The 27,242-nt window shown below is 40.0% G+C and overlaps 4 protein-coding genes across 8 annotated transcripts; all 4 read right to left on the bottom strand.

The window, feature by feature from the left end:
• Positions 1 to 2,148: 2,148 nt before the first annotated feature.
• Positions 2,149 to 6,083, bottom strand: kdf1a (keratinocyte differentiation factor 1a). Of its 2 annotated transcripts, XM_034698438.1 has the most exons (5): positions 5,933 to 6,083; positions 5,746 to 5,857; positions 4,008 to 5,077; positions 3,592 to 3,666; positions 2,149 to 2,808 (listed from the first exon to the last, which is right to left on the bottom strand). In XM_034698438.1, the coding sequence occupies exons 3-5, from the start codon at positions 5,056 to 5,058 to the stop codon at positions 2,723 to 2,725; spliced, it is 1,212 nt and encodes a 403-aa protein (XP_034554329.1). In that variant the 5' UTR covers positions 5,059 to 5,077; positions 5,746 to 5,857; positions 5,933 to 6,083; the 3' UTR covers positions 2,149 to 2,722. The 2 variants fall into 2 exon arrangements, with proteins under 2 accessions (XP_034554329.1, XP_034554328.1); XM_034698437.1 differs by having other exon boundaries at positions 5,746 to 6,083.
• Positions 6,084 to 8,023: 1,940 nt separating this feature from the next.
• On the bottom strand, positions 8,024 to 10,304 carry LOC117823355 (trophoblast glycoprotein-like). Its single transcript, XM_034698527.1, has 2 exons — positions 9,745 to 10,304; positions 8,024 to 9,528 (listed from the first exon to the last, which is right to left on the bottom strand). Exons 1-2 carry the CDS (start codon positions 10,002 to 10,004, stop codon positions 8,553 to 8,555), a joined length of 1,236 nt encoding a protein of 411 aa, XP_034554418.1. The 5' UTR covers positions 10,005 to 10,304; the 3' UTR covers positions 8,024 to 8,552.
• A 121-nt stretch (positions 10,305 to 10,425) lies between these two features.
• Positions 10,426 to 15,370, bottom strand: LOC117823356 (transmembrane protein 222-like). The gene is made up of 6 exons (XM_034698529.1): positions 15,206 to 15,370; positions 14,886 to 14,970; positions 13,314 to 13,345; positions 13,125 to 13,221; positions 12,908 to 13,038; positions 10,426 to 11,274 (listed from the first exon to the last, which is right to left on the bottom strand). Exons 1-6 carry the CDS (start codon positions 15,322 to 15,324, stop codon positions 11,187 to 11,189), a joined length of 552 nt encoding a protein of 183 aa, XP_034554420.1. The 5' UTR covers positions 15,325 to 15,370; the 3' UTR covers positions 10,426 to 11,186.
• Positions 15,371 to 17,242: 1,872 nt separating this feature from the next.
• On the bottom strand, positions 17,243 to 26,293 carry wdtc1 (WD and tetratricopeptide repeats 1). 4 transcript variants are annotated; one of them, XM_034698428.1, is made up of 16 exons: positions 26,142 to 26,293; positions 24,568 to 24,707; positions 24,328 to 24,411; positions 24,155 to 24,201; positions 23,511 to 23,622; positions 22,631 to 22,818; positions 22,364 to 22,546; positions 22,164 to 22,258; positions 20,746 to 20,861; positions 20,575 to 20,650; positions 20,381 to 20,477; positions 20,094 to 20,264; positions 19,771 to 20,006; positions 19,440 to 19,608; positions 18,989 to 19,181; positions 17,243 to 18,799 (listed from the first exon to the last, which is right to left on the bottom strand). In XM_034698428.1, the coding sequence occupies exons 2-16, from the start codon at positions 24,631 to 24,633 to the stop codon at positions 18,602 to 18,604; spliced, it is 2,031 nt and encodes a 676-aa protein (XP_034554319.1). In that variant the 5' UTR covers positions 24,634 to 24,707; positions 26,142 to 26,293; the 3' UTR covers positions 17,243 to 18,601. The 4 variants fall into 4 exon arrangements, with proteins under 4 accessions (XP_034554319.1, XP_034554321.1, XP_034554320.1 ...); XM_034698430.1 differs by having other exon boundaries at positions 19,440 to 19,605; XM_034698429.1 differs by having other exon boundaries at positions 20,381 to 20,474.
• Between the last annotated feature and the right edge of the window lie 949 nt (positions 26,294 to 27,242).

Genomic DNA, 27,242 nt, shown 5'->3' with positions numbered 1-27,242 from the left:
GGCGAAATAAAGTTACAGTGATGGAAACTACTGGACAGCATGTTGCTTATCTTTGAGACACCTGACCATTAATTTTCATTTTATATAACAGAAGTTAGGTTTACTCCATATTAGCGCATATCAAAGCCTCCCAGTAGATTTTGACAATATGATCTCAAGATTTCATCCATATTTTTTAGAGTAAAACTGTTCAGATGAGAATTAAAAAACTAGGGGCCCCATTGGCCTTGCGGTCTAAATGTGCCCAATGTCCAGAGGCTATTGTCCTCGTCGCAGGGGTTGCAGGTCCGACACCCGGCCTCATCATGTCATCACCCTACTCTCTAATCCACACATGTCCTATCTCTCTTAAATGCTCCTATCAAATAAAGGCGTTAATCCCACAAAATATGACTTTGAAAAAAAAGAAGAAATATGAATCTATTCTGACTACAAAGTCATGTACAATCAATAATACATCCAGAGAGCCAAAGAACATGTTTTTGAAAAAATGCATAAACCCTTCATTGACTATGTTAAAAAACAATCCAACACTGCAGTCCCAAAATCCATGTAGAAATGAAGATTCTTTCATTTTGTCTATATGCCAATAGACCTTGATTTTATTTATTTCAAATTGAATAGCCTTGTTTGATTTAGAGAAGCTTTGTTCATTCTATTCTTTTTTTTTTTTTAAATCTATTTTGTTTAGTTGTTATTGTCTTGTTTGTCCATTTGTTAAACCTTGAGATACAGTCATACAGTTGTGAAAGTGGAAAATGATTAATGATAAAGCTGTATTTTTGTGGTTATAAACTTCAGTAAAAACACAATGGCAAATAATAATAATAATACATTTAACTGTCCTTCAAGATGAGTTCAAGCAACCAGGAAACTGTGCTTATGCTGCATTGTGTCATCTTCTGTTGTATTGTCTGGCGGTGCTTTATCTCCCTCTAATGGATAAAAGTGGAAGTCACATTTTCACTCAGAGAAACATTGGGAATACTGATCCTTAAAAAGTGTGCTGAAAGTTTTTGTACAATCATTTACATGTACATAATTACTGAATTGTATCCTGTGCAATTTACTTAAAAGAAAAGGCATCTGAGCGATAAGTTCAGATACAGAAAATCTGAGTTTGCCGTCAATCTCAGTGCCATATTTGATGCAGAAAACACACCTCTCGATTCATCCTATGTAGTTTGTGGCATGTCAGTTGTGAAACAGCGAGCCTCCACATGACACGCATACAGGTAAAACAGGAATGTGCTGGTGGGGGCAGAGCCAGAGGAAACGGGGTTACACAGGGCAACCGAACGCAGCACAAACAGAGGCATGACTAAGAACAAAACATTTGGCAGAGAAGTTCAGGTGGTTCGTCATATGTAGTTCACTGCATTGAATTTAAAATGGCTGAAATAGCTTTGACCTAATTTCTTTCCAAATTGCACTACTTAAGTAGTTCATTTAGAGTCAGTCTTGGTGTCAGAGCAGCTAGCTGCCTTTTCTGGGATGTTTTTAAGGTGCTGACAGTACATTTCTGAAGTTGTCAAGAATGGAAGTCTGACATTTACCCTTAAGACAAAATAGAAGTTGGTGTACCAACAGTTTAACTCTAGACACTAAGTGTTTACAGACAAAGCACCTAACACAATGGAATTTGATCTGAATTCATGTTAGTAGACAGGCCATGAGCCCTGAAGTTCTTATAAAAAGTAAGCTGCATTAACAGTAAGTTTGTTTCATTTGACCCAAAGTAGGACCTGGGGAAAGGTTCTCAGAATCAAGCAGGTTTTCAGCACTGCTTCTCCCCTTCGCAGTGAACGACAGACAAACCCCAGGATTTTATTTCCTTTCTGCAGGAACCAGCCTAACAAGTTTCTTCTTTAGCTGAGGGCGGAATAAGGCTGCTTGCTGCAACACAGTGACCTCGGGGAGATGAGCTTGACAACAATAATTCAAGAGATAAAGAGTAAAAGTAGGCTGCAGAGACAGAAAGCAATGCGACTGAATGACTTGTTGATAAATGAAAGTTGATAATTAAGTGCAAAACTAATGGGGCTGCTTACATTCACACAATATGAAAGTGTTAATTCAGCTTCTGTTGAAAAACAAGCATTCTCTGCTAGCATGGAGCTTCCGTATGTTTAAACATCCCAAAAGCCATTACAAGGATAGGGTTTTTTTTATTTTGTTAAAAACAGGACTCACCTGTGAATAAAAAAGCAGTTTGACATTCAGTAAAGTAACATTGCCTTAAAGTATATACAACATGGCTTAACAAAGCTGTTTTCAGGCCAAAACATGCTTTTAAAAAAAACTCTAAATGGCAGGAGTCACTACACACACATAATACATACACAATGGCTTGCATAAACAATCACACAGTCAAGAATGAGGCTGGTTATGTTCCAGTATCAGTCTCTGTCCTCTGGCCTAACTGTGAAGATTGCACTGAGGAGTGTAGTCATGTCTCTTTAAACACTGCATGCAAATACATAAAAGCGTACACTGTTTTTTCCCTATGTGAAAAAAAAGTTTCATTGGAGGGTTATGTGCTGGAGAGACAGCAGGTCCATGAATTTAACCGACACTCCAATAACAAACATTGACCGGTCACCGGACCACTAAAAGGAGGAGTACACATGCTATGTTTAAGGTGCTCCAGTCAGTAACTACACAAAAACAATGTTAGACAACATTGTCCATCTAACTGGCTACATCACATTTGTTTTTGTGTTCAGAGAAGAAGAGGAGCGCCTGAAGAGTCCGTTTCGGTGTCATGATGGTAGGCCGAGTAGGCTGTGGCAGTACTGGAGGAGTACGCTGCAGGAAGAAAGAAAAAACAGATGAGTTACTGCACTGCAAACAGAAAACCCTTCATTTATAACTCATGAAACATGATGTATTACAATTCAACCGCACATCCTCAGGGCTACCATGTGAAAGTTGTGGAAACACAATGTGTTGCACCCTCCTGTAAAGACATGTAACAAGACACCCCTGTCCCCTAAGCGCCTCTGTGCAGAACAACAACTACAAAAATGAAGCTTCTGCGCGGTAATCCATCTGTAACCGGAGTTGTTCGCTTAAAACGACATAAGACATTCTGTGGCATATATTTAATGCGACTTGATCGTGTGGTGTAGCATGACCGCTGAGCTGCAGGGGAGAATAGGGGCAGATTGATGAGTGGGTGTAAGGTGGCAGATAAGGGGAGGAGGCAGCTAATGAGCAAGGGATTGTAATATGCAGAGAAAAGGGCAGGAATGCAGGGCTTTCACTGCGTAAAGAGTGGTATGCTAGAGGAAAGTAGAGAGGAGGTGAGAAACTGCCTGCAGCTGCAGCAGGTACAATAGACTGCACAGAGTGAGTCTCACACATCGATTTACCAGGGTAGTAATTACATCTCAATACCCAGGACCCGTAAAGACTGCAGCTCCATCAGCACTGTGAATACAATAATTAATAACATCTTACACTTTTAACCACTAATTACACACCTTACAAAACCTGATTTAGCTCCATTCTGAACTCTTAATGTCTCATATGTTCATTTATTTGGACCTGAATGAATGTTTGATGGACAATTCCCACATGCACACTCACTTCTCCCGCTGTAGTGTCTCATTTTCCTCGCAAGCTCATCCGATGGTGTCTGCTCCGACACTTTCACCTCTGGAACTGCAGCAGGGGACAAAAAGATTAAATGAGCAGCAGCAGAAGCAGAAGACATTCACAACTTTAATCTGTTCACCTCTGCTATTGAGCAATGGTTCTTTAGAAGACGGCTTGTTTGAACTTGCACCGGATTTACCAATTATTAATAGGTCCTTGCCCGTAAAATGCCCGCTGCATAAGGGTTTAAAACTATGTGACAAACAAAAGCACTCTAACAGACACTATGAGTCATTAAAGGAAACACATGAGATGATTGGTTTATCTGGTAAGTTGCATGCAGCTAAGGGGTGAAAATCCCAGAGTCTTAATGTTATTGTTTGGAAAATGTAGCATGGTATTCTTACAGTCACTGCTAATGAAAGTGTTGGTCATGGTCTCATTGCCGCTGTCCGGAAGAGTCCCATCACTTCTACCATTAGGCCGCTGTTGTCCAGTGGAATGGGGGCTCTTGTACTTCTTCCCCTTCCTAGTGCTGATGCGGATGACCCCATGCACCAGCTTGCACTCCGCCTCTTGCTCCTCCAGGTTGTAGTCCTGGGCAATGCTGTAGATAAGCTCGCTGATTTCGTTTGTCTTGCGGGAGAAAGAGGAGTCGGAGGTGCACTTGGCCAGCTGGTCGATTTGGTGCAGGGCATAAAGCTCCAGCAGCTTCTTGGTGATCAGAGAGTCAATGTCTGTACCTGTGTCACTCAGGTCGTCCAAGTCATAGTCCTCACGGGATATCAGACTGGTGTTGCTGATTGGTCGCTGGCTTTCCCCCTTACCGGGTGTGCGGGTCCGTTTGGGGGCAGGGGCTGGATAGCGAACATTCTGACCTGCGATGCGCACATCCGGGTAGCGGAAGCTGTCACTTGTGGGCAACTTTGAGACTTTGGGAGACTTCCTAGACTCCAAAGGGACGCCACAAGTGGGGTTGGAGACAGCCATTCCATTAGGAGGGTGAGGTTCAATACTTGCTTTACGGGGGTGGTCTGTGGAGCTCTCATTAACAGGCAGGCAGGGCTCTCTGCTGCCATAAAATCCACATGTCAGTACACAGCAGATAAGAGCCTTACAGCTGCTCCAGCCCATAGAGGCACAGGAGCCACAGGCATGTCTGCTGGCAGGTGTGCTGTCTGCTGACCCCGGTATAAATCCTATAGTCTCTGAGCCCCGGCTTGTGCCATTCCTCGGGTGGCCTCTGCTGCGGCTGTACTTGTGGTCTGAATACCGGGAGTGGTCAGTGTGGTGCTCATGCAGATGCTGCTCCCCATGAGGGTCCTTGTAGGACTCTTGGCTGGCAGTGCTCTCTCTGGATATAGTCCGAGAGTGGCGATACTTTTCTCCTCTGGAACCTGAGTTGTGATGTTTGTGGTGGCGGGACGTCTGGGGAGCCCCTGTGCTGTGGCCAGGCATGGCTCAAAAAGCCTGGGACCTGGTGTGGAGGAGACTTGTTTAGCAATAGTAACAAGGTGTAAGCCCCTTTGTTATGATTCCTCACAGGGTTGAAGCTGCAAATGCCCCACGACAAATTCAATTAAGCAACATTGAAGATGTGTATAGTAATCAATCAATCAATCCAGCTTTATTTATATACCACCTTTCATACAAATCAAATGCAACCCAAAGTGCTTTACAGCGATTGAAAAATGAGAAAGAAGCAGAAATGAAACAATGGCAAGACATATTAGGGGAAAATAATAATAATAAGAAGAAAAATAGTAATAATACAAATTAAAAATAGGAACAGCATAAAATAAAATAAAATAGAGATCAATGCACACCAAAAAAAAAAGTGTAAAGAATAAAAATAGTTAAAATAAATAGATTTTAAAAAAGGATAAGAGTTGAAAAATAAAACTAAGGCTAAAAATATCAATAAAACTGAGTAGATAAATAACAATTAAATAAATGAATGAATAAAAACAGACACTTCCAGTAAAGCAGCCCTTGAAGTAAATAACAGAGCATTGATTGCTGCCCTGATTATCATTGTGCTCCTTTCGTTTTGCCCTGCCTGTTTGTGTTACAGTAAGTTCAGCTCAATCTAAAACTCATTCAACATAACACCGTTTCAATCCGACTCACAAAAAGTGCACTTACCGCATAAGAGGAGAAAGTCGTGGCTGTCTTTTATCCCAAGTAACTTGTTCGGCAAGCAAACCACGGAAGTCTCACACCGAAAACTTGAGCTCTCGCTTCAAACAGAGACAGACTTCGCCCAAAGATTCCCAGGTAACTTTTCAAACACAGATCAACAAACTTTTTGCAAAACGTAAACTCGACTTACTCGACTTGACAACACAGTTCGGCTCATTCGCGTCGTCCTCTGTCTGAAAAACTGTGACTTGAGTTGCCGAGAGTCGCCCCACTGTTTGGCTATTACCTGCGGCTACTGCTAATCCCAAATCCTACACCCACCCACAGGTGAGCCGTGACGTCATGTGAGGCGGATATAAAAGCACAGTAGCAGAGAAGAAGATGAGAGAAGACAGAGGGGCAGGCAATCAAATGCACAAGTTTATAAATAGAAAAGAGAAGGGGAGGAAAAAAAATATTTTATTTTTTTTACAGTGTTGCAAAAAACATATTCTACACATTTCAATGTACATACAATTATTCATTACAATAGGTATATACTAAAATCAAACTTGTCTACCAGCACTCTTTTTATTTATTTTTTCACTCCTTCAGACTTCCCCCATCTCCTCCATTGATAAAAAAAAAACTTACAAAGAACTGTACAATCCAGACTGAATCAGCTTGGCCACCAATTGAATCAGGGAGAACAAAGAACACTCCAGCATACACCACCGGTCAAAAGTTTTAGAACACCCCAATTTTTTTCACTTTTTTATTGAAATCCAAGCAGTTCAATGTCTCATTGTACTTTGAAATGAAACATCGAACAAATAAACATTGAATTTCAAAAATAAATCATGGAATCAATTCATACATAACCCAAAATGTAGGCTAAAATTTTGACTCATCGAAGTAGCCACCTTTGGCACCTTTTTCTTGCCATCTATTAAGCAACACATTACTTTCTGGAGTACAAGACTGTTCAAATATTGCTCATGAGGGTATGGTACCACAGTGTGTTCCAACACACTTTTATGCAGACAGAGGGATTTGGAAGTAATCAAGGACAGTTGGGACACCTGCAGTGGCGGTTCTGGGGAGGGGCCAACAGGGGCCAGTGCCCCTGTAAAACTGAACCTGGACCCCCCTGTGGCCCCCCCTCCACACCAAAATAATATTATACAATACAAAAAAGCTTTTTTAGCGCCAACTTTCAAGGCTTGACTAACCTCAATTGCTGCAGGAACCCATTTCTTGTTCCCTGAAAAAGGCCTTTTCGTATACTTCTGAAATGTACATTATGTTTTCAGTTTTGGGTAATCTTACCCTTTCTTTTTTACCTCTGGCAGTTCACCACTTACCTTTTTACCATTTAAAGCTATTCAATGGACGGGAACAGCTTGGATTTCAATAAAAAAAGTGAAAAAATTGGGGTGTTCTAAAACTTTTGACCGGTAGTGTACATTAAATAGATGTAGAGAAAAATACCTTCTTGATAAAACATCTAACAAAAGTGAGGACTGGTGCTATGTATAAACAGTCTAAAAACTGCAGCTACAAACTTCTGTACAGTAAACTCTGGTTTGAAATTATTAACACGGCTGTTATTTACAGACACATATATTTTTAACAGCATTGACATGTATGTAATTAAATAAGATTGAGAAACCGAAAGGGCTATTTAAATAAAAAGTAGTTATATATATATAGAAGAGTTCATTAGCAAAAACACATAACTCACTTTTAAAATGTTTTAAAATGTTTCAAAAAACCTGTTTTTTTCTATTACTAGCTTTAGGTATTATCAATCAATTGAAGTTGGGTGGCTTTTACTAAGACAAAATGGCATTACTAATTAGCGGTATCTTAAAAATGTATATTAAAAGGAAAACATGTTTTTTGAAAATGTATAAAAATGGAGATATCTGTTTTTGCAAATGAACTCTTAGGAGTAGGAAAAAGCTTTTAACAAATGTGCACCATATTTGTTAAACATTCCAAATGATGGTGAAACATTCTCACAACTAGACCTTTTCACATGCATGCTGTAAAAGACAAATACACACAGATGTGTATTGCTGCAGAGCCAGCAGGTGTTTTCCCGAATAGTATCTTTCATTCTGCCCTATTTTTTCCTCCATGGAATCACTTAATCACCCAAACCATGAACTGAAGTAGTAAGGTCACCTGGAAGAAAAATGTGAGTCTTTGCAGTATGCTGGCTTGTGGTTTTACTGCAGTCATAAGAAAACAGAAACACACAAAATACATCAAAATGTTACTTTAATTATAACAAGTGTTAAGCAGCTTTCATGGCATGCATTACATTTCATATTTATTCTTCTGAATATTGTAACAGATCATACTTTGAACACAATGAAGTTACATTTAAGTATTTTTCCTCTGTTTTACTAAAGTATACATAATTGTATAAAGTCTTACTACATAGCTTGCCTGATGTCTAAAGTTTTTCATATACATTTGTATGGCATTGAGCTATCAACTAGTTAGTTCTCTTTCCAGATGTTCTCTGCATTTTGTCATGATATTCAAAGTCTTACACGAAAAAGCACCACACATAAAAACATATGCAAATGCTAATTTTATATTTCAATCTAGCCTGTGTAATCATTTCTATAAAATATTTGATAAACACACAATATTAAGGTCAGTATACATATACGTCTATTGCTCTATAATGGTGCCTAAATAAAAAGGCACTTGAGGTGGGATAATAACTGCTTTGTATATACAGGAAAATCACATTTTACAGTATCTGCATATTCTGTCACACCTGTAGTGCATCTTTCTGACTCACCGTTTTAGTTTTATGTGCTAAGTGGTGGAGAGGTTGTCACATGTTTAATCTGTGTGTCTGCAGGAACCTGGATAATACAAGTGTCATTAGGCAGGTGCTGTGATGGAGCTGATCCCAAATGCCCCTTTGCCCTGCTGCCCGTGTTACCTGCTGGGATGTGCCCCAGCCGAGGATCTGAGTCAATCTCGTACCGGTAATGATAACCCTCCAGGACGTCATGACATGCATCTCTCATGTCAATGATCCACTTCTTCATACCTTTGCGGTTCAGGTAGAGCACAAAAAGAAACACCATGCCCACAAACCCAAGCACTAGCCCGAGGAACACATACGACGTCTGCAGGGTCAGGTCAGGCACCTCTGCTTGGACTGAAACAACACATCCAATGACCTGGATGCTGAGCCCTCGCACATGGGTGTCACTTAACCTTCTCGGAGAGGCACACCTCACAGCTTCCATGTCTACCTGAGCTCTGGTTTCGTTCAGCCAGGACACAAACTCTCGGATCTCACAGGAGCAGGTGTAGGAATTGTCACCTAGAAGGATCCGGATGCTGCTGAGCCTCTCCAGCTCCTGCAGAGCGTCCGCCCCGAAGGTCCTGAAATCATTGTGTGTCAGGTCCAGCATCTGCAGATGGTTCAAGCCAGAGAAGGTCCCACTGTAGATGGCCACCAGGGAGTTGTTGGTGAGGAAGATTTGTTGCAAGTTGGGAAGGTGGGAGAACATGCCGGGAGGCAGCAGAGTGAGGTGGTTCCCAGAGAGGTCGAGGCGGAGGAGACCCCCAAGGCCACCCCAGCGCAGAGCTGTGGTGAGGTCTGTGAGGGCGGTGTAGTTCTGCAGTGAACGGCTTAGGTTAAGCTCCTGAAGGGGGCTGCCAGGTATACTGAGGGCCTCTGGATGGATGAGTGCCAGCTGGTTACCGCTGAGGTCAAGGAAGCGCAGATTGAGGAGGGTAGAGAAGCTGTGGGATGCCATCTCTGCGATCCTGTGAACATCACTAACACTGTTACATTCCTCCCTACACAGTCACTATTTTCATGTTTGGATACAAGTCATGCACCTCACTGTACTGTCAGAGAAAACAAAAAGACATTCAGAGTAACAGAAATGATTTATTTCTGAGATACAGACCAAGAAAGTTAGGCAGTCTTTTCAAATATGGCTTGATATACATAAATTCAGCAACTAAAAACATTCTCACCTGTTATTGCTCAAAATGATGTTGGTGACATTCTCCAGCTCTGTAAATGAATCAGGTCCAATCTGGTTTATATTATTCCCTGTGATGATGATAGTCTTTGAATATCCCGGAATACTTTGTGGCACTGTGTGTAGATCCGTGGAAACACATTTCATTGTGCGAGTGACAGAAAAACACTCGCAGCCCAAAGGACACTCTGAGCACTGGCACGGTGCACAGAGAAGGATTCCCAAAAAGACCCAGAACATGAAAACACACATCTCTAAAGGTATAGCTGACTAAAACTCAGGATAAAGAACTGAATTAAAAAAACAGGTAAAAAAAAAGAAAGAAGTGAAATTCTGCATGCAGCTTTTGTGCTCACAAACTAATCCAGTGCTGCAGAGGCAGCAAAGAGCGCTCCAGCATCAGCCCCTCTGAATGTGCTCCACTCTGGGAATAAAGGTTCCCGTGAATTGATGGAGTTCATAACACGCAGAATCTGCTGGATGGAAGAGGTGCGTGGTTCCCTTAAAGGTACAGAGGACGATCAGAGCACAAACAGCCTGTGACCTACACTGACTGCCAGAGGGGAATTTATACACAACACATCCTAAAATAAGTAAGAGGAAAAGCCACATTTAAACTTATAACAATAATGAATGTGAAAGTTTTAGATGCACAGCATTGAACACAAACCTGTTAAATAAAAAGAAACTTTATGTAGCATTTTTGAAGGAACATTCCAGCACAAGGGTGAAGTCAGAAAGCATTAAAAGTCCATCAAATAATACACAAATACAAATAATAGTTATAAACTAATGTCCAATAACACATTTGATTTTAAAGACAAGGGGGGGAGAAGATTTTTACAGGAAAAAACAGAGACCTTTTCTCACCCAGGGGCCCTACATCTTTTTATCTTTGTTAGGAGCTCCTATCTCTTACACAAATAATTCATGAATACTTTAAGCGGTAAGACTTTGTTTGATTCATCACTGAAATATACATTAGCCTGTCTGAACACACAATCTTGAGAAATATGTCTCCAGGTTTTGAAGTATTGCTCTGCTGTGGTGCAATCTAGAAAATGATAATCTGACTTCATTCTGTATCTCTGATTTCTAAGAAACACAAAGAACCCACCATGTGAAAAACACTCAATTTTAAACAGATATTTAGTTGATAGTTTATATAACACACCTCATCAAATCATAAATTCTGAGTACAGACAAAATACTTGTTCAAACATACATCCTTGATTTCAAGCTACTCACAAACAGCCCGGCGTCCTTAAATACTCTCCCCGAGACAAGATCACTAACACACAATGATGTCTTTCATCAGGAATTTTAGGCATGAACAAAAGTTCTACATAAACACGTCATTCATGTTAACAGCTTAGCATGAAAGCATGAAATGTAAAGTCTGTGGAAGTTTTTCCAGGCTAACTGCTGCCTTCCTTACTGCAGGTTGAATGTGAGGATGAACGTGGCGAGGACCCCACTGAGCATGAAGAAGGGAAGCCAGGTTTTGAGGAACGCTGCCCAGCTGAAGGATACAGAGAGGGTAGAGTGTTAGAGAAACATCTGGTTTGTGAGTGTGTGGTAGAGAGGGTGAGACACGATCAAACAAGGACGTGCAAAGTGTTGGAAGTATCACATGTTCCAGTCTCTTTACCCCCACAGACCCACATCTCCCCTCCCTCTCTACCTCCCTCTCTTCTTAAACACTATCCAGCCCGTGTCCTACTGTCCTCTCCACCCAGCCGGCGCAGGGAGCCCCACCGGGGAAGTGACCTTCAGCGGTGGCAAAGAGGGGGTGCGCTCGATGTCAGTGATGAATTACTTCACTCCCCTCCGGTTTAAAAGGACTCCTGTGCCGTGGGAGTCTACGCACAGAGGCAGCACAAAGTGTGATCCTGGCACTTCTCTATGTGGGTCAGCAGAGAATAATGAGGGGGATTTACTGAGCCATATGTCTCTCAGTGGGTCCAGCAACAGAGTTATTTCAATTCTGGGAGCATGTTTGTGACGTAAATACTTCAGGTGTGCCTGGCCCATTAGGGGCCTTATTTTTCCTGTGCTTATGTTGCCATCTTTTGTCGCATGTCCAATTAAAGTTATTTCCCCTTCATTGGGGATCTATGGATAGAGTGGGCAAGAGTAGAGTTGTGATTTTTATTTATGCTTTATGTTGGGATGTCCTGATCCCGATCACAACTATCAGATCAGAGCTCATCTGGCCTTTTTTTTTTTAAAGCTATATTTTTGGCCTTTTTGCCTTTATTTGATACGACAGCTGAAGAGAGACAGGAAATGTGGGGAGTAGAGAGCGGGGGAAGACATGCAGGAAATGGTCGATCGGCCGGGAATTGAACCGGCGACCCCTGCAACGAGGACTGTAGCCTCTGTATGTGGGGCGCTTAGACCACTAGGCCACCAGCGCCCCGATCTGGACTTTTTAAAATTGATCTGGGATCTGCAATCTGAGCTGATCATCTCACCCCACTGGTTTATGTCAGCTGTCACTGAGCACAATTTGCGGCAGAACTCAAACCTGCAAGTAACATAGTGTAACTAAACATTCAGAGTTTGCTTAACTGTATACACTTAATAAGAAAATAATAAACGGAACACAAATTAGCAACTCCGGCCATGACTTAAACTTTATTGCACAATCAAACGTGCACAGCTGGCTAGTTTACCGCAACAACAACTGCTATTGGATATTGCAGAATCAGGGGCCAAAAAAGCTGATCCAGATTTTTTTTGTATCTTGATTTTTCTGAATCACACTGTTAAGACTTTTTTAAAAATTAGCTTACAAGCTAAGATTTTGTTTTGCTGCTAATGTTTGTATCTTTTGGGCTACACACACTGATGATACGAAAGTGTACTTTTTGTCAGATGTATGTACATGAGCATTGTATTGCTTCTTACATTAAAGCAATGTGTTGCCATAAAGCTAATCCAACTTCATGCCAGCACACTACCTTACAATGTGATGAAACAACACAAAATACCCTTCAGTGGTTGGTGGTTCAATCCCATCTCCAGGTTCCCTAAGCAAAATATGGAGCCCCAAAAGGATCTGCCAAATAAATGTAGTCCTAAAATCTACTTCCACATGTGAACTCTTCCTAATGCTAATACAAACAGCCAGATGAGGTTAAAATACGTACCTTACATGTTTCCCATTAATAAAAGACCGCACACACAGGTTCAGCATGTTCCATGATGTGCTGTTATCGTAGCGCATGAGGTTGAGAGCCATGGCAACATGGGAATGACAGTTATCTAAGCACAAATTGTGCTTCAGACAAAAGAGAAACAAAAAGTTTTCACTATGTGAATTATGATGTGGAAACATTTAGACCATTCCAGTATATATGGTCTTACCTGTCGACACTTGTATTCCTCAGACGCATCATACACAGCTTTGTCCCATGTAGCAGCACCATTGCCACACACTTTGTCCACATCAAGCTTCCAATACCTGCCAATTGAGATTCCAGTCAATCATTACCAGATGATGATGTACCTGTTCTAACACGATCAAAACACAATACTTAACAAACAGAAACTTACTTTGTTGGTCTGCCAAAACCCATGTTGTCCTCCTGGATAGAAAATAAAATAAAACATCTTGTTTGTAATAATTGTGAACTTTAACTGAAAGTAAGTTAATGGAGAATTCAGATTTTCTTGGGTAGGAGTATAAATCTTTAACCCAAAATGCAGCAGATGCCCCGATATTAATGGTTATGGGGATTATGAAGGAATCAATGGAAGCCACAGTTCCCATTCACTGAGTGCGTTTACAAAGACCTGTGTACCAATACTTCAATAGACTGCAGCAGTCCAGTTACAATCAAGTGAGCTGTCACGTTAGGTGGTTATATTGAAGAGTTAAGCTTTAGGGCAGGGGTTCCCAAACTTTTCGGCCCGTGACCCCCAAAAATGTAGGTGCCAAAGACTCGCGAACCCCCTGCCCCTTGAAGTGATTTAGTGTGGCTTCATTTAGCTGGTCTGCAGAAAATTAGCCTACCTATATGAGCATGTGTCTGTGTTTCCTGTGCCGTTATGAATGAACCTACTGCTACCGATGCTTTTGATAATTAACTGTTCACTAACCCTAAACTTAGGAGTCATCTGGGAACAAAGAAAGGCAGAAAACTCATAACATTTTCTATTTTCAAGGTTTTATTTCAAGTTTAGCTACTATTTTTGTTGATATTTTTTTACTATAATGGATAAAATGTACTATTTTAGATAACTTAAACTTTTTTTTTTTTTTTAAGTTTTAGAACACACATATTTGTCAAGTATTTCATTAAAAATTATGCAGTTCAATGTCTTATTGTGCTCTGAAATGAAAACATCGAACAAATAAGCAATTGAATTTCAAAAATAAATCATGGAATGAATTTATAAACCAAAATGTAGTCTAAACTTTTGACTCATCGAAGTAGCCACCATTACTTTCTGGAGTACAAGACTGTTCAAATATTGCTCACGAGGGTATGGTACCACAGTGTGTTCCAGCACTACTTTTATGCAGACAGAGGGGTTTGGAAGTAATCAAGGACAGTTGGGACACCTGTAAGAAGTGGCAGCACCAACTTTCAAGGCTTGACTCACCTCAATTGCTGCAAAACAGCAACACAGTTCTTGTTCCCTGAAAAGGGCCTTTTCGTATACCTCTGAAATGTATTCTTTTTTGTAATTTTCTGTAATTCTTTTGTTCAGTTTTGGGTAATCTTACCCTTTCTATTTCACCTCTGGCAGTTCACCACTTCTTTTTTATCATTCAAAGCTATTCAATGGATGTGAACTGCTTGGATTTCAATAAAAAAGTGGAAAAATTAGGGTGTTCTACAACTTTTGACCAGTAGTGTAAGTAATACAAAACCAACAAAGAGAAGAAAAAATAAATAACTACAAAAATACTACCATAATAATGATAATAAGGGAATACTCATAATTAAAAGTACAAACAAAAAGGAAGATAAACATCAGAAAACAAGGTAAATAAACTAAAATAAATAATAATAATACATATTTTAGATAACTTCTGAAAAAAATTATGGAAGACATCTCACGACCCCCCCAGGGGTCCTGACCCACACTTTGGGAACCTCTGCTTTATGTGATACTCACCGAAACAAAATAGGATCCTGCAAAATCTCTTATGATTCCAGCAGAGGTGCAGATACCCATGTGACCAATGAATGGGAACACCCACCTGCGGTATGCAAACAGAACAGAACAATATAAGGGACATTGCATAGATAGATCAATGCATAAACGCTTACTGTGTAGCAGAATAATACTTCTAATACAAATAAAAGGTGGTAGGAAACATGACATTTGACTAAGGCTTTTAATTCATCTTATTTGACGGCTACATAACAACCTGTCACATTAACGTAACACGTCAGGTTAGCAAACACAGGAAATAACATGTGTTAGCTTCTTACGATAGAATAGGAATAGGAGTCCAAACAATACTGTAAGGGTAGCGACTGTTCTTTTTATCGCCTTTTAGGAAATCCCCGTGATAGTTCATCATCACGTCCGTCTCATCAACCTCCGCCATCACTGCCTGGAGTGATGGGGTTTGTTTATGACGCACTTCTACGGAAAGCCAGAAGGGACATACTTCAAGCGCGTGAGAAGCGCCACCTGGCGGACAGTTATCACTGGTGTAGTTGAAAAATAACATCAGCTGTTTTCAAATGGTAACAGTGTTTTGTAAGGAATATCAAAAGCTCACTATTCGCGTGTGTCGACCATAGACTGTATAGAATAAACTTTTTTTTTTTTAAACTTTGTAAAAGTGTTTCATCTTTTTTATTTTGTTTTCCTAAATGTAAATTTGTTTTGGCCTTGGTAAAAGTGTTTTGCTGATGTAATTTTATTTCATAAAATGTAAAAATGTTTTCCAAAATATAAATTTGTCTCCAACTTTGTAAAAGTGTTTCATCTTTCGTAAATTTGTTTTGTCCTTCAGGGGCACTGTAGATACCCAATACCGATATTGATACTTTCAGTGATAAAAAAATAATAATAATAAAAATGCAACGCTTGAAAGACAACTCCCATGACAAATACTGTTAATTTAACAACTTTAATATGCAAATCCTTTGGTGGCCTTTTTTTTAAACAATGAAATAAATGTATAAAAACACATAAATAATTAACATCCTTTACTTAAATTCTCTGAGTTGAAAGCTTAAAACAGCCTCTTTGGTACAAAACTTTGGCGCAAGTTACCCTAAAAGAATCAGAAGTGACACATGCGCTTTTATTTCGAATTTAATAATTAGTATCGATATTTCATTAGAGTAATCGATACTCAAATGAGTACTTCATGAGAATCGATATATTGATACCACAGAATTGATACGCCCACCACAGTAGCTAATTAACGGTGATAGCATCGGTTCAGACACGTGTTAGACGCTTACTGATTCGTTCGGTGTAGAAGTTGTGTCACAAATTAAACCAGAAAGCATCTTCAAATCAAGTTTTTGGCTTTCCCAGTTTTTTCTTAAACATATGACACAACCCATGGTCCACACAATATGTTTTCCTTATCAAAATACACTGTGTTAGCTGTTGAAGGGGAGGACTGAGCTGAAATAAACACTGCAGCCATTGCCGTGTCTGCCTTATCATTTTTAGCTGTAAACTGTGTTAATCTAAGATGCAAATACATCAAAATTCCCAATAGATCAGTGACTTGTTCAGCTGATCAGTGCACATGGTCCAGAATTGTGCAGACATGAATGGGCTTTCTGGCTGCAAAGGAAAATTAAGAAACATTTCTAGAGCTTACACCTACACCGTCATTAATGTTGGGTCAGAGTTTCTTATATTGACTATATCACGTGGTAGAGTGGACCACGTCTACAGTGGTTGATGGAATAATAGCTTCTGTCCCAGCTGTCCAGCTGATTTCTCAAAAAATGTGCTGAGCTGACTGGCATTCCCTGTGAGTAATATACCTACTATTGAAAAGTACCTCATACAACCCACTTTGAAAAATATCACTAAGTATTTATTATAGGTCAAGTCTTTCAGATTGTCATCAAATTAATATTGTTTATTTTAATTTGTATTTTCAATGCCCTCCAGCTATTTACTTAACTGGATGAGATGCAGCTATGTTATTCCATGCTTTTGTGCATTAAGTGTGGAATATTCAGTCAGCTTTATCATTGTAACCTACACCACTCAAAAAGCTGGGTCACCTCGTTATGCACGTTTTATGAGGCATGATGTGCTCCCCAAACTACTCATGCTTCTGATGTACTGTGCTAACATTTGTTGCATAGTCAGCAAAAGCAAGGAGTAAAGCAGACACTGATGAATGAGCAGGATTCCAGAGTCTCACCTACACTATATTTTCCCCCGACCTAATTAGGAATGTGCCACCACTTCTGTACTGTTGTGTGGCTGTTAAGGACAAACACTTCATCATGAAAAGAACAAAAACAAATACAGACAAGGTGTTCGATAGTTGAATATTTTTACTTTGTTTTCAACAAAGGTTTTATTTGACTCCTCAAAAACAAAAACAAAACATAAAATTAATGAACAACGTAAAACACATGGAAGCCTAGTGTTGCATGTTGAGGACTCATTCTTGACATTTACCCCTTCACATGGGGAAATTAGCTGTTTAATGAGCAATGGAAAGGATGGCTCTGTGTCTTTTCTTGCACGCCACTCGTTTCAGAGAAGCCTCACACAAGCAAGACTGAACCCCTGACTGCAGTAGAAGACTAGTGCCAGACCCCAGGCTGCTTGCTGACAGGAAAGATAGGGTTCCTGCCTATCACGACCAAATACTTAGTTGCCACAAACCACAAATCAGAGTCTGTGTCCTGTTTCTACCCAACAGAAATTTCACGCCAACATTTCATGCCAAATGACACTGACTTGATTAAAACACCAAAAATGTTTTGGAAAGTTTTTTCGTTTTTTTTTACAAACATATTTTGTTGATGTGTTGTTGACCTTGTCAACAATCTATTGTAGTAAAACCTCTTAACTAAAAGGAGCACAGAATGCCAAAGTCATTTTTCAGTGAAACAATGAGGACAAATTTCAATCCTTGGCCATTTCAATGACAGATGATAACCTTTGGTGTTAGAAACCATTGTTTTTTTAAGTTATAAATCAAACAACGCTTACAAATATATCTCATTGAAGCGACACAACAATTCATTTTAGGCTTCCTGTGACCAAAACTTCAACTGAAAATATGATCAAGTCCAACTCAGGATCAGTGACTTGGGTGTGCAGCTCTCTGCAATAAGTGGGCACTAAAACTCTGAGCTCCTTCCAGCTGTATAGACAGGAGATGCAACAATGCGCTGTCTTCCAACCTGTGATCTGATCCTCCATGGAGGACGCTGCAGCTGTGTGGCCACCCTGACCTGAAAATAGGTCACTTGACCACTGGCTTCTTCTTCTTCTATGTGTTGTGTGTCTCTCCAACATAAACCTGAGGAGGGATAAGTGCTGAACTCCTCCTTCTTTGTAAGAAACGGGGGAGTGACGTGAAGGTGCTCTCCTCAGAGGCGTCCCCATGCCGCTGGGAGGCTTGGAGGGAGAGGCTTGTTATCGGTGCTGTGAAGAGGTGAGATGCGTGTCTTCTCCACCCTCCATGAATTCCTCTCCCCCAAAAGTGGTCTCCGTCAGTCCTCTCTTTGGACAGGGGAGGGCGATGCATAGTGCAGAGATGTGACATGACATTCGCTCATTGTTTCTGTCAGACTGGGAGGGGGGGGGGGATTAAGATTCAATCGGGAGCTGGGCGAGAGCTTTGCCTTCTACAGCCTTCAATCGATTGGCTGACACTCAGTCTAGCTTGGCCTACACTGCACTTGTCCCTCTGAGCTGTCCTCGTCATCCGAGCCTTCTGGGCCGACACCACGCAGGCCTGTGATCCGATAGCCCATATTAAGCAGCATTACCTCCAGCGGGTCAGCATTCATACGCCGCTGATTTGCCTGAGCAGCACCCTCCATGTCCTCCACCACTCGGACATTTTCACACTCAGTCTGTTGAGAGAAAGAACAGAGGAAGAGAAGATGGGAAGGAATCACTTTTTGCAAACCATCAAATTCTGTTTGTATTAACTGTGTCCCAACTTTTTTTGGAATTGGGATTAGATGTTATGTCACCAAACCAAAACATGCACTGTGCCCTAGGAAAATTCACACAGAGGAACACAAGTGTCAGCTGTTTACCTCGGGTCTGGGGTTCCATAACCGCACAACAGGGTCAATACCACTAGTAGCCAGGAAACAGTAGCTGGGATGGGGCTGCAGGCAGTTAACTATGGACTCATCCCCTTGCAGGATTCTCACAAGATTAGTCGTCTCCTTTTCCCAGATAAAAAAGGAGCCATCGTCTGAACCGCTGACGATGTACTGGCCTTTGCTGTAGAGAAAAGAGGAAGCCATTCAGACCTGCTGGGCCAGTGATGTTCTTAGAAACCGTCTCTTTAATTAGGAATGACAAAACTGCAAAAATTATCACTGTCTCCTTTAATCACAGTGCGAAGTAGCAGGAACCTACATCTATGAATGAAAGCTATATCAATGGTAGGATTTGGCTCTTCTTACTCTCTGGTGTAGATTTATTCTTCTGAATGAAGTAACGGAGCACAATGGCTGCCCTCTGGAAACTTTAACTGACCTTCCAAAGAAATTGGCCTCTTTGATGTCAGTAGTGGTGTTGCAGTGACCACAGTATCTGTGCTTATAGTCAAAGCTGCGCTCCCTCAACACCAGCTCATCTTCAGGGATAGACTCCTTCCGACTGAAGGAGTGGAATCGAATGGAGCTGTTTGCCTTCTTATCATCTGCTGGTGAAGAAAAAAGTCAAACATATTAGTACACTTGCATTCAAATACTCTTCAACTTTAACACGTGTTTTCTTTTGTTATATATTCCAACAGTGTACACTTTCTTTGACAGATAAGAGCTACTGCATACTGCGGACAGGTGCCCACATCACTCTTTCCTACCTGATTCTGTCTTGGTGAAGAGAGCGGCCTTTATGTCTTTGTCTAAGGCATCACATGCACTACTGTGCGCCTGCTCGGGAAACTTTCCTTTGAAATCATCCAGACACTCAAGAGCTTCAGCCACATACTTAAGTTCAAACAGACAGCGTGCCAGTCTGAAATGAGCCTTAAGGTGACCTGGGTTTAGAGTCAGCGCCTTCAGACAGTCCCTGAGGGCATCGTAATGATCTCCATCCCTGTGAAACACACATACAGACTTGATCAATCATTTTAAAGCCTTCAGATGAAATATCCTTCTTCATATGCAATACAAAGACATGTACCATTTGCGCTTCATGTAGGCTGCAGCCCTGTTCCCATACAGCATGGCGTTGCAGCTGGCGTTATGAATACCTAAACTGTACAGCTGGATGGCCTGTGTCCACTGCTGCCGTGCAAATGCATCATTGGCTTGTTGTTTTATCTTCTCTAAGTGAGCAGGGAGCTCAGTAGAACTACAGAGAAGACAGCAGGAGATGCATAATTCTGTAACATCAGTGAGTGCATGCTCAAACCTTAAATAGGTTCGTAGTATGTGCACAAAAAACTATCAGGATGAAAACATAAATACCTTGAAAGCATCTTGCTTTCGGCTAATCGAATATGGCTAGTTGGCAAGTGGATTCCATTGGAGACGCCATTGGTTGTTTTTCCATTCTGTACATCTACTATGAAGAAAAATGTCACAAACCACAAACACACAAACAGATTTAGATATCAGGGACTATTTAAGATGTTTTGGAGGTATGGACGGCACAGACCCACCTGTTGATGATTGGCACTTTTTTGGAAGCAAGAATGTGTATGGCCGCTGCTTAAAAGTCAAATCAAACAGATACACCTAGAAGTAACGAATAAAGAAACAACATTTAAATCAAACCACTGAAAACAAACATTGAGTACTCCTCTTAACATTTTTTTGGTTCCAATTATTACCTGTTCACCACCCATGTTTACAAGCAGCTCAGTGCCATCTGGACTGAAAGTGACATAGGTGGCCACCAGGACCCGCAGGCGGTTGTTGTAGTCTGGGAGTTTCACTGGCAGGTGCCCTGCAGTCATCAAACAAAAGGTGATGTTCAACCTAATCCTTAAAACCACTTTTCTGCATCTGAGCATTTACTTATGCCATTACAACTTTCACAAAGGACAGGACTGAAGAAGGGGTGTGATAATCACTGGGTGATTGATTACTTGTATCAGTATTTTAATGTGTAAGTAACTGTTTACAGGTATGTGGGTGTAATAGACATGTAAAATTACAAGTGTATGTTTTTGTATATATAGTTGTGAATAAGTAGGGCTGTAGGTTTGTATGTGTGTGTGTGTGTGTGTGTGTGTGTTTGCATATGTTTACATGTGTATGGGTGTATATGTATGTATGTAGGTAGGTAGGTAGGTGGGTATGTAGGTGTAGGTAGGTAGGTAGGTAGGTAGGCAGGTAGGTAGGTAGGTGGGTATGTATGTATGTATGTATGTATGTATGTATGTATGTATGTATGTATGTATGTATGTATGTATGTATGTATGTATGTATGTATGTATGTATGTATGCATTCATGTTAATGTATAGGTATAAACAAAAAAAAGGAGTATGGACAATCTTTAAAAAAATTGTGTGTGTGTGTGTTAACATGTGTATGGGTGTATATGTATGTAGGTAGGTAGGTAGGTAGGTGTAGGTAGGTAAGTAATTAGGTATGTAGGTGTATGTAGGTAGGTAGGTAGGTGTGTGTAGGTAGGTATGTAAGTGTAGGTAGGTAAGTAGGTAGGTATGTAGGTGTAGGTAGGTAGATGTAGGTAGATATGTTAGATATGTAGGTGTAGGTAGGTATGTATGTAAGTATGTATGTATGTATGTATGTATGTATGTATGTATGTATGTATTTATGTATGTATGTATGTATGTATGTATGTATGTATGTATGTATGTATGCATTCATGTTAATGTATAGCTATAAAGACAAAAAAAGGGAGTATGGTCAATCTTAAAAAAAAAAAAGATGATTATTGGATATGTTTGTATTTAAAAGGGATTACTTACTTGATTATTAATTACTAAGTAATTTCGGAGAAGGGGTTGGATTTGATAAGTGTTACTTTTTCTCACTCCTTTTCGGACATGTTACAGAATTCATATTAGTGATGAAACAGCTTTGTTTTGATTTTTCTTTTTGCATTGTTTGTGACGTTTGCATTTTTCTTTTTTGGGGTATGTCTTTTTGTTTATTTGTATTCATTTTTTGACATGTCCGAAATAAACACTTTCTAATCCAATCAAATCAAATCAAATCAAAATGACTCTGCCCTGTTGATATACTTGCTATGACAAGACAATTCAGCCATGTAAGCACCTGCAACATAATACTGCCCAGCTCCGTCTGGTATAGGCTTCTGCCTTTCACAGAATGTGTGCACAGCTGCTGATGTGCTCTGACTCATTGATTTCCTGTGAAAGGACAAAAATGTGATTAGTTGAAACCTGGAGTGGGTAATGCACCACATGTGAGTGATTGTTGAATTATTGTGATAACCAATGAATGATGTAACCGACCTGTAGTTGTGAATCATTCTAATGTCATAAAGGCGGACAAAAGGCCCGTTGGCACCCACAGCCAGGTAGTTATTGTCCCTTGGGTTGACCGCTAAACACTTGGCCTCGACTAGCTGACCGCAGAACTCTGTCAGGTCAATCAGCACCTCAGAGCGTTTACTGCTCTCCCTCAGGTCGTACTGTCTGTAGTGAACATCAGAAATGGAAACATAAATATCAACTGTGGTATAACAGTGTCAATTATTTTGTGATTGTGTGGTGTCTAACCTAATGATGCCATCCTCTGCAGCACTCCAGAAGGTGTTTGGCCACATGGGTGCTGTTGCAATTCGTTTGACTCTGTTAGTGTGATCAGAAAACATGTGGATGGTCTCCTTCACTGTCAAGTCATGGACATGGACCTTTGTGTCAGCCGCCCCTGTGACCAAGATTCTGTCCCCAGAGTGAGGGAGGAACTGCGTGAACAGACATACAGATACAGCATGTTAAGGACATACAGATACAGTAGGATTACAATGAGTAAGTGTAAGAAATAGTGGCAAAGATGAAGTCAGGTCAGTGTTTACATGGATTACTCATATGATCAATCTATCTATATCTACATTTCTTCTTAATGGGACTTAGTCTGCTAAAGACACTGAATGTTACTTGAAACGTGAACTTTTTCCCTTCCCTATTTGACCTCATGATCAAGCTTTCAGTCATAAGGCTACAATGGAATGCCCTTGTGGCAATTTCTGTTAGATCATTAAAAAAGCATAGTCTATAAAGTACAAAGACGCTTTCTACAGCCACTAAACGGCCAACAGTGCCCCCTAATGTGCAGAAAGTTTTTTCATCTTCAAATCAAGGAGACCATTTGTGAATCAGTGAAGGGCTCCTATCAGTGGAGTTTTTTTGGCATGGATCCAATGTTTCACTTGCTAAATTTCAATTAAATATTCTGATCAATTAAGGAGAACACTGCATTTATCTTGTCTCCACAAAGTCTCAACATGAGCTATGCAGTTTGGTTAGCTTGATCTTATTCTCATCTCAGCCTTAACTGGACCATCATTGTTTGTTCAAACACAGTCACCGTAAATGATTTCATCACACTTTTTCTACTACAATTCAAAACATCCAACTCACACCGAGTCCTCCTTACCTTTACAGAGAATATATTTGCTGCATGACCTGTGTGCATAGTTGTAAGCTTCTTGTGTTTGAATGGATCCCAGATGACGGCATGCTGATCATCCGAGCCTGAGGCCAGTAAACTGAAAACAAAAGGGATCGAGTCAGGCTCTTTTCAAGATCTTTATTTAATTTGTTTGTTTTTATCTTAAAATATTAGATGTTCAGTAGGTGAACAACTTTATTCTCATTCTTTGAATTCAGAAACTGGATTTAATATCTATTTGTCATAAGAAGAAACAATACAAAAATAAAATTAGCTGAATCAATTTCTCGTTGATTTTCTTTTCACACTTTTTCCCATTGAACTCATGTGATACCTTTGGTGATTTCACTCCATTCCTCTATCAGCACTAAAGGTTTTGAGTAGAGGCAAAGAAGGCAGAATAATGAAGTTGTGCATGCTTTTGAGTGATTTTTTTTTACAGGGAACAGCAAAGTAATGTTACTTGGACTTACAGCCCAACCACAATAGGCCTTTGCTGCACATAACATTTAGAAAATGTACCAAATAACTACATTTAAAACTATTCAAATGATTATGTTAACCAGTTTTGATCTCATGTCAATAACTATAAATACAAGGTAGGTGAATTTTAAGTTTTCAACACTCACTCTCCTCGTTCATTCCACTCCAAACAGTTTACACAGCCAGTATGACCCTGTGAACAACAAAGAAATACACTATGTTAACACAAAAAGAATAAACTGTCAATTGAAGGTATGATGACACATGAATGTTCTCTGAGTCTCCCTTTTTATGCACACAAAGGCTTGCTGTCACTGACCTGAAGCTCAGCCTCCAGCCCAAGCCTTTTGATGAAGGGGTCCGTCACATGATAGGACCTTTGAAATCCTGATGCTCTTTTGTCCTGAAGACATAAATCAAACTCCACGTCAGACTTTTGTACATCAGAAAGCATTAATCTAAATGTGAAAGATATTTCTGGTTTTTCAGATTGGTTTAATGTGTGTATAGAATAAACACGATGCCGGATTACAGATTTTAGCTCTTATTATTTACTCACTCTGATCTGCCTGTGCAGGATATCTCTGGTGATGTTGACCGTAGTCATGGCCTCACCACAAAACATAAAAGTGGGTGTTTTGGCTCGGGGTTCCAGTGCTCAGAGGTCAGATGACATTTATTCTGCGTTCCTCCAATCAGCTGTAAAAACATGAGAAACATTAGGGAGTTGTAGGTAGTACAGGTAGGGCACTTATCAAATCCAGACAGTGAGTCCCAGTGGTGGACAAAGTACACAGCTTCATAACTGAAGTCAAAGATACTCCAGGTCAAATATTACTCAAATAAAAGTGAAAGTTGCTCTGTCAGATTATTACTTGAGTTAAAGTACTGGAGTACTTCCGTTTAAAAATACTTCAGTATACAAGTACCTCTTAAAAAATCTCAAAACACTGTATTTTCAAAATACATAAATGCAGTCAAGAATACATAGGAGTACATTCAGTTACAGCATGTTTATCTAGAAACCATTACTTGAAATCTCTAAAAACTATACCATGGCATAAAAACAGAAACTAAGTTACTCCAAGCACAGACAACTTAGTTTGAAATGTTCATCTGGAATGAAACAAATGTTACTTAGCTCAACACACTTTCTCAGGTTGGACAGTGAATGTTTGTATGTTTGGGCAGAATGGGAAACAAGGAGAACATTCCAAACGATACATATCATTCTTCATTTTAAAAACGGGCTGAAGATATGGCCATGGGTGCTCAGTTGGAGAATTAAAGCCTGATCTGAGTGAAATCTGCTCTGTGTTTGCTCCACGTTCAACCGTGGAGACGCACGATATACAGGTATGACTAAACCACTGAGACAAACAGAACTACACAAACACATTTTACTGTCTTAGGGATCAGATTTGAGCAAAGAGAAGGAAATTCATGAGCTGACTTCAAAGCAAAAGTAGTGAGTAACTAGAGCACTGACAGAAATGTAGTGGAGTGAAAAGTACAATAATTGTCTTCTGAATGTAGTGGAGTAAAAGTAATGAGCTTCATCAAAAAAATAATACTCAAGTAAAGTACAGATACTCAAAAAATGTACTTAAGCACTGTACTCAAGTACATTTACTTTGTTACTGTCCACCACTGGTGAGTCCTCGTTGTTTTGTGGTCAGCTACTGATGATAAATGGTGAAGACGATGTGGTGCGCATGCCTTGTGATTATTTACGCAGAATGTCATCTTATGAAATAGCTTTAATAGGTGTAATTCACTATAACCTGGACACATGTTTTCTCCAAAGACACTAGGCTTGCTCCCGTAAAACAACATAAACAATACGACTTCATTAGCTAACAAGCTAATGATGGCTATGCAGCTCTGTCAGTGTTTTAACATTCAGTTTCCCTAATCAGGGCGAGTAATCGTAGTTATTCAAATGCAAAGTTAATGTTATGCTGCCATAATTGTAGGTCAACCATCCATCAGGCCTTTAAACGACCTGCAGTTTAACAAGTAGCTGGCGTTAGCGTGTTTGCGTTACCTTGTTAGCTAAACAAAACGTCCACCTCTTGTAACGTTAACATTTGCAATGCTTTAACGCAGTTTGAGACTGTAAGACTAACTCACCACTTTCCTCGAACAAAACGTGCTTCTGTCATGAAATGTCCATTTGATACAAGTAAACAATCACACTCTATGTGAGTTTGTTGACAGGATTCACGCTAATACCTTCTTCGACTTGAAAACTAAGCTCCTCCCACTCTTCACGTATTACGTCATCACGCAACTCTCGTCCGCGCACGGTAAAATCACAACAAACACTTCCGGCCCGGTTTATTTCAGAATAAAAGCGTTCTCCTTTCAAATTAAAATGAGAACAGAACTAGGCATACAACAGCACAAGTTGCATAGGCGGTAAAAGGCTGATGAAACGTGCTAACAGTAACAGTTCCACACGCATTCACCAGTGGTGGATAGTAACAAAGTAAATTTACTTGAGTACATTACTTAAGTACATATTTTGAGTATCTGTACTTTATTTGAGTATTATTTTTGGTGGATACTTATTACTTTTACTCCACTGCATTCAGAAGACAATTATTGTACTTTTCACTCCACAACATTTCTATCAGTGCTCTAGTTACTCACTACTTTAGCTTTGAAGTCAGCTCATGAATTTCCTTCTCTTTTCTGAAATCTGATCCCTAAGACAGTAAAATGTGTTTGTGTAGTTCTGTTTGTCTCAGTGGTTTAGTCATACCTGTATATTCTGCTTGAATGTGGAGCAAATCAGATCAGGCAGTTCATTTAGAGGTGGTAATGATGGCTATAATTCTCCACCTGAGCACCCATGGTCATATCTTCAGCCCGTGTTTAGAGGTTTTTGAAATGAAGAATAATACGTAGCGTTTGAAATGTTCTCCTTGTTTCCCACACTGCTCAAACATACAAAAATTCACTGTCCAACCTGAGAAAGCTAGTTGAGCTACGTAACATCTGTTACATTCCAGATGAACATTTCAAACTAAGTTGTCTGTGCTTGGAGTATCTTAGTTTCTGTTTTTATTCCATGGTATAGTTTTAGAGATTTCAAGCAATGTTTTGTAAATAACCAAATGTAACCAAATGTACTCTTTTGTTTTCTTGACTGCACTCATGTTTTGTGAAAATACAACATTTAGAGCTTTTTAAATAGCACTTTGAATACTGAAGTATTTTTAAAAGCAA

Source organism: Notolabrus celidotus, chromosome 12, assembly GCF_009762535.1.
Source record: "Notolabrus celidotus isolate fNotCel1 chromosome 12, fNotCel1.pri, whole genome shotgun sequence".
NCBI lineage: Eukaryota > Metazoa > Chordata > Actinopteri > Labriformes > Labridae > Notolabrus > Notolabrus celidotus.
This window is presented reverse-complemented; position numbering and strand designations above follow the sequence as displayed.

Bases quoted from the DNA above. Each gene is read 5' to 3' on its own strand.
- kdf1a (XM_034698437.1), bottom strand. From the start codon at position 5,058: ATGCCTGGCCACAGCACAGGGGCTCCCCAGACGTCCCGCCACCACAAA. The intron at 3,667-4,007 runs GTAAGAATACCA...CCCCTGCTGCAG, and splicing joins CACTTTCATTAGCAGTGACT to TTCCAGAGGTGAAAGTGTCG. The intron at 2,809-3,591 runs GTGAGTGTGCAT...TTCTTCCTGCAG, and splicing joins GAGACACTACAGCGGGAGAA to CGTACTCCTCCAGTACTGCC.
- LOC117823355 (XM_034698527.1), bottom strand. From the start codon at position 10,004: ATGTGTGTTTTCATGTTCTGGGTCTTTTTGGGAATCCTTCTCTGTGCA. The intron at 9,529-9,744 runs GTGAGAATGTTT...TGATGTTCACAG, and splicing joins ATCATTTTGAGCAATAACAG to GATCGCAGAGATGGCATCCC.
- LOC117823356 (XM_034698529.1), bottom strand. From the start codon at position 15,324: ATGGCGGAGGTTGATGAGACGGACGTGATGATGAACTATCACGGGGAT. The intron at 13,039-13,124 runs GTAAGACCATAT...TTTTGTCTGAAG, and splicing joins AGGAATACAAGTGTCGACAG to CACAATTTGTGCTTAGATAA. The intron at 11,275-12,907 runs GTACGTATTTTA...TGTATCCTTCAG, and splicing joins ATTAATGGGAAACATGTAAG to CTGGGCAGCGTTCCTCAAAA.
- wdtc1 (XM_034698428.1), bottom strand. From the start codon at position 24,633: ATGTTTTGTGGTGAGGCCATGACTACGGTCAACATCACCAGAGATATC. The intron at 20,265-20,380 runs GTATTTATGTTT...TCTTCTCTGTAG, and splicing joins GAAAGCAAGATGCTTTCAAG to TTCTACTGAGCTCCCTGCTC. The intron at 19,182-19,439 runs GTCAGTTAAAGT...TTTTCTCTACAG, and splicing joins GAGGCCAATTTCTTTGGAAG to CAAAGGCCAGTACATCGTCA.